Source organism: Drosophila bipectinata, chromosome XR (genome assembly GCF_030179905.1).
Source record: "Drosophila bipectinata strain 14024-0381.07 chromosome XR, DbipHiC1v2, whole genome shotgun sequence".
NCBI classification, from domain to species: domain Eukaryota; kingdom Metazoa; phylum Arthropoda; class Insecta; order Diptera; family Drosophilidae; genus Drosophila; species Drosophila bipectinata.
In genome coordinates this window covers 17,031,489-17,038,744 of record NC_091735.1, presented here as the reverse complement: position 1 = coordinate 17,038,744, position 7,256 = coordinate 17,031,489, and the positions used below count along the sequence as shown (strand labels likewise).

The 7,256-nt window shown below is 43.9% G+C and overlaps 1 protein-coding gene across 1 annotated transcript; it reads left to right on the top strand.

Moving 5' to 3' along the window:
* The first annotated feature begins 1,504 nt into the window (after positions 1 to 1,504).
* LOC138925645 (spidroin-1-like) lies at positions 1,505 to 2,419 on the top strand. Its single transcript, XM_070276509.1, has one exon. The coding sequence runs from the start codon at positions 1,505 to 1,507 to the stop codon at positions 2,417 to 2,419; it is 915 nt and encodes a 304-aa protein (XP_070132610.1).
* Positions 2,420 to 7,256: the final 4,837 nt, after the last annotated feature.

Below are 7,256 nucleotides of genomic sequence, written 5' to 3'. Positions count from 1 at the left end.
AATGGCAGGACATGGCGCCAGGCAGGATGCGTTCCATCGCAGCAGTCAAAGCAGATTTACAGGACATGGCAGGTTTACATCAAGGCAGGTTTACAGGACATGGCAGGAAACAGGATAATTCCAAGGACAGACTCGGCAGCATGGCACCGAGTCTCCCTCGCTGCAGTCAGGGCCGAGCACAAATTGGGGAGTTCAAACATCCATCGCAGTCATATAGTAATAAGTAGATACCACAAGTACATGTTACTTGGGTATCACTGTGTCAGGTGTCCGGTTCCAGGGCTGAACATAACTCGCGGGGGGTGGCATCTCTCTCAGATTACATAGAAGAAGAAGTTCCAAAAGGGTTACAAATTGCGACAACAAAGACACAAAATGACGATGAAAAAACATTTAGTCAGGACATGGCGACATGGACATGGGAGGACATTAACCCATGGCTTCTCGCAACAGGCGTGGTCCTGCAGAACGCGGATAAGCCGACTCGGGAACTCGCGCCCGCTTAGGAACGCGATCGGGGAGGCACCGATCACCCACCGAGCAGCTCTTCCATCTGTAGCCATCTCCCAAACCGGACTCGCCGGTGCGATAAGCACCAAAAAACAACAAAGAGGAACCCCCGGCAACGAGAGCAACAGCGGAAACACCAGCAACGGAGCAGACCACCAGGACGGCCAAAGGAGGCACCAAGGGTCACGAACATTCGGAGTGGGGCCCGTTATCGGGAACCCGCTTAAACCATCATTGTAAGCAGGAAGAGCAGCGAATAAAGAGGCTGCATAAGATAAAGCTATTTGTATCTGGGCTCGGGCAATCACGTCGAACTATTAATTCGGTGGAACTAACCCGCAGACTCTGTGAGCTAGCCGCGGCATACTGTGGCGAGCGGAAGCGAAGAAAACAGTTCGTTACACCTGGCGCCCAACGTGGGTTCTCGGAATCCACGGGGTACTCGCCGTGTTTTATAACGCAGGGCAGGGAGCCAAGGATGCCGCGAGCCTTGTTCGATGAGAATGTGTTAGGCACGGGAGTCGAAGAAGGAACACCCACGGAGAACGCGGCGAAACTTAAGGAAATATTCGAGATAGTGCGGAGGAATATGGAGCGAGCTGCCCAGGACCAAGCGCGACATTATAATTTGAGAAGACGGAAGTGGAGCCCAAAGGTCGGTGAAACAGTGTGGGCAAAGGAGCACCACCTATCAAAGGCAGCTGAAGGATTCGCGGCGAAACTGGCGCCTCGGTATGACGGGACATATACGGTAGGGGATTTCGTGTCCCCAGTAATTGTCACATTACGACATGGCAGGACAAAGAGGGAGAAGAGAGCCCATGTTAGCGAGCTGAAGGGTCAAGATACGGAAGAAACAGCAAAGGAATAACAAAAGCGGACAAATACATCGTGTCCGCATAACGGGCACACAAAAAAAAAAACAACAAAAACCCCGCAAAGAGGAGGAGACCAAGCAACGGGAGCATTAGCGGGACATTTCCAGCAACGGGAAATGAATGCGCTATATAAGTGGAGACGTGGGAGATGGTCGGCCTATTCGAAGTCAACACGCAGCCGCAACAATATCATCAAGCGCATCAATAATTGTGTCTTCCGACGACAGCGACATCGAGATATTCGGCGATCCTTCATGGAACGCCAAGAAGGCAAGGTCGGAGTGGATGGTCCGGCTGGCAGCAGGAGGAGGAGGATGCATCCCGGTCGGGTCCTTCGAGGTGGAGCGGCGGCGCAGGAGCGAGGAGCTGGGCCTGCACCTGCGAGTGGAGTGGGACAGCCGGCGGCTGTCCCTGATGAAGTCTACGGAAGACATGGCGAGGGCCCGCGTCAGGGTGATTGCCCAAATGCGAAGGAGGAGCACGAAGGAGGCCAGGCAGCGGCGCATCGATGGACGCATGAGGGCAATGGTCAGGGCGAGAGCGAAAACGGCACGGCAGCGGCGGACCCGGAAAATAGTGGAGACTGCGAGGAGAAGGGCCGCCGCCGGAAGGGTGCGACAGGCGAGAAAATGGAAGGCGAAGATACCGCCGACACCACGCCCCAGACCGGAGAGGCCGGAGGAGAAGCCGTGCAGGGCGGCCTCGAGTTGAAGGAGGGTCCAGGAGGCAACGCCGTGGCCCGCGGTGCCCCCGACACCGTGTCCACAGGAGCGGAGAGAGGAGCAGCCGTTGGAGAAGGGGCCGTGGGTGTGGCCGGAGCCGCGGAGGCCTGCGCTGGGTCGGCAGATATCATGCCCAGAAAAACGGCCGGCAAGGCCGGTGTTGGAGCGGCAGGCATCGGTCGGAGGCGGGCGAGAGGTGCCGGAGGAAAGTTGGCCGCCGGAGCTTGCCGCAAGAGTGAAGGCGGAGTTAACGAAGCGGCGAGGCAAACCCGGAAGGTGGTGCATCCTGGCACCAAGAAAGCGAGATAAATACATCGTAACCGCATAACGGGCACACGGAAAAAAAAAAAAACAAAGAGGTGGAGAGCAAGTAACGGGAGCATTGGCGGGACATTTCCAGCAACGGGAAATGGATTCGCTATATAAAGGGAGACGTGGGAGATGTACGGCATATTCGAAGTCAACAAGCAGCGTCAACATGTCCACCAAAACGAGTGCCTCCATGATAGTGTCGTCAGACGAGAGCGATATTGAAATCGTCGGCGATCCGTCCTGGGACGCCAAGAAAGCGAGGTTGGCGTGGATGATCAGGCGGGCAGCAGGAAGACGAGGAAGGATACCCGTCGGATCCGTCCACGTGTGAGCTGCGGCGCGGAGCGAGGAGTTGGGCCTGCACCTGTGCGTGGCGATGGTGGTGGCCAGAACAAGGACAGCACGGCAGCGGCGGACAAGGAAGATAGTGGAGAAGGCCAGGAGAAGGGCTGCAGGGAGCGGCAGGCAGCGAAGTGGCCAAAGATACCACCGACGCCACGCCCAAGAGCTGAAAGGGCGGAGGAGAAGCCATGTAAGGCGGCCCCGAGTCAGAAGAGGGTCCGGCAGGCGACGCCATGGCCTACGGTGCCGCCTACCCCACGCCCGCGACAGGAGCAGAGAGAGGAGCAGCCCTGGGAGGGGCCATGGGTGTGGCCAAAGAAAACAGTTCGTTACAACATTTGCAAACATTTTGGAGATATATTTTATTATGAAATATAGAATTCAGTGTTCTTTTTTGTCAAGAAAGCTTTTAAAATAAATATTTACTTTCTAAAATATTAATATTTTTTAAAGACTACAGAATGTACTGATCCCCATTTTAATAGAATATGAAAAAGAATACGTTAATGCCAGAAAATAAAAATTAAAATGTAACAAAAATGTTTAAGCTTATCCAAATATCCAACCTATATAAAACTATAATATAAAACCTATTTTATTGCCTTTTACACTTCAAGCCCTCAGTTTATAGAAAATTATTATTTGTATTTTAATATTTTAAAAGTATGTATATTTTTAAAATTTCCATGAAATAGCAAACTAAACCCGTTGTTGACTTCTGCGAATATTAAATATTTAAGAATAAACACTATGTATTATATTTATAATAATGCATATACTCCTCCCAAAAGTCCATGTGTTTCATGACTTTACTTCACCAACTCAGTAATAACTTGTTTTAATATTAAGTTAATTGATAACACACAGTTTAAAAATTTAGTCTATGGAAAGGTGATTTTTATTTTTTAGGTGTCGTCATTTGAATAAATTTTAAAAGTATTTTCTCAACTGTGTAGCGTGTAACGGTCTTTTGCGCTTTTCGAAAGGATTTGTACTTGCGAGGGCATGCTATAGAGTCCGGCTCTAGCTCGTCGGCTTTGGGGATGGAGGTCTTGCTTCATACAAATCCTAACACTGCCACATTTTAATATCAAATAAAGTCCAGAATTGAGCGTGCTGGCGACAAGATAGATAGCTAGATACTAAACCGGGAGAACGGAAGAATCAATTCGACGCGAAACAGATAGAGTTAGAAAGAGAGTTTGCGATGCCACAGATGTAAAAGGGCTCGCGGAGAGTAATTTCAAAGTGCGTCTGCACTAATTGACGATTTCGAAAGAAAAGACCGAATACGGATCATCGCACATTTCTCGCTATATCCAGGTTATATGGCAGCTATAAGATATAGTCGGCCGATCCGGGCCGTTCCGACTTATATACTGCGTGCAAAGGAAATAAGGATGTGTGCAAAGTTTCAAGACGATAGCATGCCAAATTTCGTAAGGATCGGCCGACTATATCCTATATCTGCCATATAACTGAACGATCGGAAATGGTACTTGGTAGAAATATCAACTTTCGTATTTTTGAAGATAGAAGTTTGGGACTGTTTTTAGATTTTGTATTTTAACAAATTGGTTTTATTATGATGTAATCATAAGGATCGGCCAACTATATCCGATGTTTGCGATATATATCCGGTTTTAACTGCAAGGGTATATAAACTTCGGCTCCGCCCGAAGTTAGATTTCCTTTCTTGTTAAGAAGATATTTAGTGGTGAGCAGTTAAATATTTGTGGGGCCGCTGCCAGTAAAAATTAGCGGCTTGGGGTCAGCAACAACTGCACGTATGAGGGAAATGAGGGAATCAAATTTTATTCCTAAGTCACTTACAGAGGACACACTCTGTTGCATCATTAGAAAAAGGTCGCCATTAGCTGGTGAGGGAGCAGACCAGGTTCTTTGAGGCAGGCCAATTGGAGTAGATTGAGGGTTGTGTGGGGATACTGCAGTTTGTTGTGGGTAACGGGTTCTCTCGTATTGGTGTGATTGTCTGGTGTTTGAGCTGGAATGCATATCAAAATTTTTATTAGAGACATGTTTACTGTTTTCAAGTCGCTGTTCCTTCCTAAGTTGCTGTTCATTCCTAAATTGCTGTTGAAGTTTATTTAAATGACTTTCACCACGGAGCAGTGTAGAAGAGCTTAGGGTGTAATTTTTGATTTCTTATTTGAAGAGCAAAGAAAAAAATATATGAAATAAAAATAATGTTCGATAATTCCCTAATTTAAGCTAGTTTTAAGAGTTATCATATTGGAGTTTCTCGCGCCCGCGCTACTATCTTAAGTTTCTCATTTTCATTTGTTTAACATAGCATCTAATTAGTAGATACATAAGTCTGTAAAGTGTAAAAAATTGTTTCTAAATATGTCAAAAATTACTGAAAATGTCTAAGGGGTCATATTGGCCTTACAATCCAAAACATTAAGCTTCCGAGGAATAAGCTCTAATAGTAGTATGTAATTAGGCAAACGGCGTACGACGTAAATTTAGTAGCGCCATCTATGGGTCAAGTTTGTGTAAAATTGGGCAGCGCCATATACCGTAATATTTTATACGCCCTCTATTGGCATAAAAGCAAACGATCATGTCAAAAATTAAACTTGCCAGGATCATCGCCGGCTATGTTTTCTATATTTTCTGATATCTTGCATTGGGTCCCATTAAGGGAAATATGCATGTAAAGAAAAGATCATGTAAAAATGAAACTTGCCAGGATCATCGTTTGCCTAATTACATACTACTAAAATTTTTCTGCCGCTTATACGCCGTTTGCCTAAAACTGCCCACTTAAGATACCTGTCTAAGATTCAGGATCGTGAAAAAATAAATAAGATTCAGGATCGTGAAAAAATAAATAAAATTGATGAACAAAAATAAAATGCTTATTTACAAAAATTATATTCATTCATATATTCATTCAGTTCATTTAAAAGTGTATTTTACTATAATTCTTTGGTAATTAATTTAAAATTAATGATGAAGAACAAATAATTATTTAAAAAAAAATATCCAAAATTTTATTATGGTGTTGCATATCATTTAAAAGGATTTTTTACTCCAATTCTTTTTTAATTAATTTTAAACTAACTCGGACTTATATAAAGAAGTTTAATTTTATAATATAAAATATAATACAGAATTTTCAAAGGAGTAAGTATATCACAAGAAAACCTTTTCGTAGAAAAGTGAAAATACACCTGAAGGGTCAAGAAAAAAAAAGGAACCAAGTGACCTGCTGCGATCCCTTTTTATCACTTTCTTGCAGGAGACATATTTATGTCAGGGTCGGATGAAAGGTCAATATGTATTTTTTATTTAGGATTATATATATATGTGAGTGTATTTTGGATTGTGGATTTACGTTCCCACCAACATATACATGCATTCACGGATATGACGCAAGAAATCAGCCGATTGCCTATTTGCTCCCTACTGTAGGCTCTAGGCTCTAAGCGTTATCTTTTCTTTCGAGTCTTCTGATTGGGTTTCCCGATTCATTAACCGGAAAAATGTGTGGAAAATTGGGGTGGTTTTCATGCGTTAACTCATGTACATGTATTGATGATACCAATACATTCAAACACAAGTACCTGTTTTCCGTTTTCGAGGATCAATAGGTTTTGAGGTTTATGCTAAGAATCAAATTTTTAGTATAAATCTTGCCTTGCCGGTTAAAGCAATTTTTACGCTTTTTCTTTTTCACAAAAAATTAAAAACAAAAACCTAAATACATAAAAATGGAGTCGAAAGTTGCATGTGACTTGTGCTCTAAAGTTATTAGTGTGAATGAGTTTATAACTCATTATGAGCGATGTGAAGGTCCGCGAAATGCCTTCTCGGAGATGAACAAGAAATCTCAGGCCAACGGTTTGGCGAAAGTTTTGTATCGTTCGCGAACAACGGTGTCCAAAAAACAGGATGAAAATCAACAACCAAAAATCCAAGGAATCAGGATCCAAGGAACTGCTGCTGTATATTCAACGTATCATCAGCTGTAAAACGGAAGGCTGGTGTGCCCAAGGAAACTAGCCCTCAAAAGGGGCAACCCATGGATATTGAAGATCAGCCATCCACATCAAAAAGGGCTAGACTAGACCGCACAATTGCTGAGATGAATTTTTGTCCCGATTGTAAGCAAAATTATGCTTTCGTTGTGGAAAGAATTCATTTACATTCTCCAAATCATAGAGCAGCATTAAGGATACTTGTGTTGCAAAATGCTAACATTTTTCCTATAACCCAAAGTGATACTTTTTACACAAAAAAGTATAAAGTATTCGGAGTGCGCGATCTAGATTTAAAAGAATTTTACAATGGATGTAAAAATAATCTTTTAACATTATAAAATATGCACTTAGCGAATTAAGAGCTATAAAAGTGCGTCTATCAGTTCATGGAAAATATGTAAAACCAACTGAAGAAGCTGATAAGATGCAAGAAGAAACAAAACATTTCTCAACAAACTATAAAGCAATTTACGTCAGCTCAT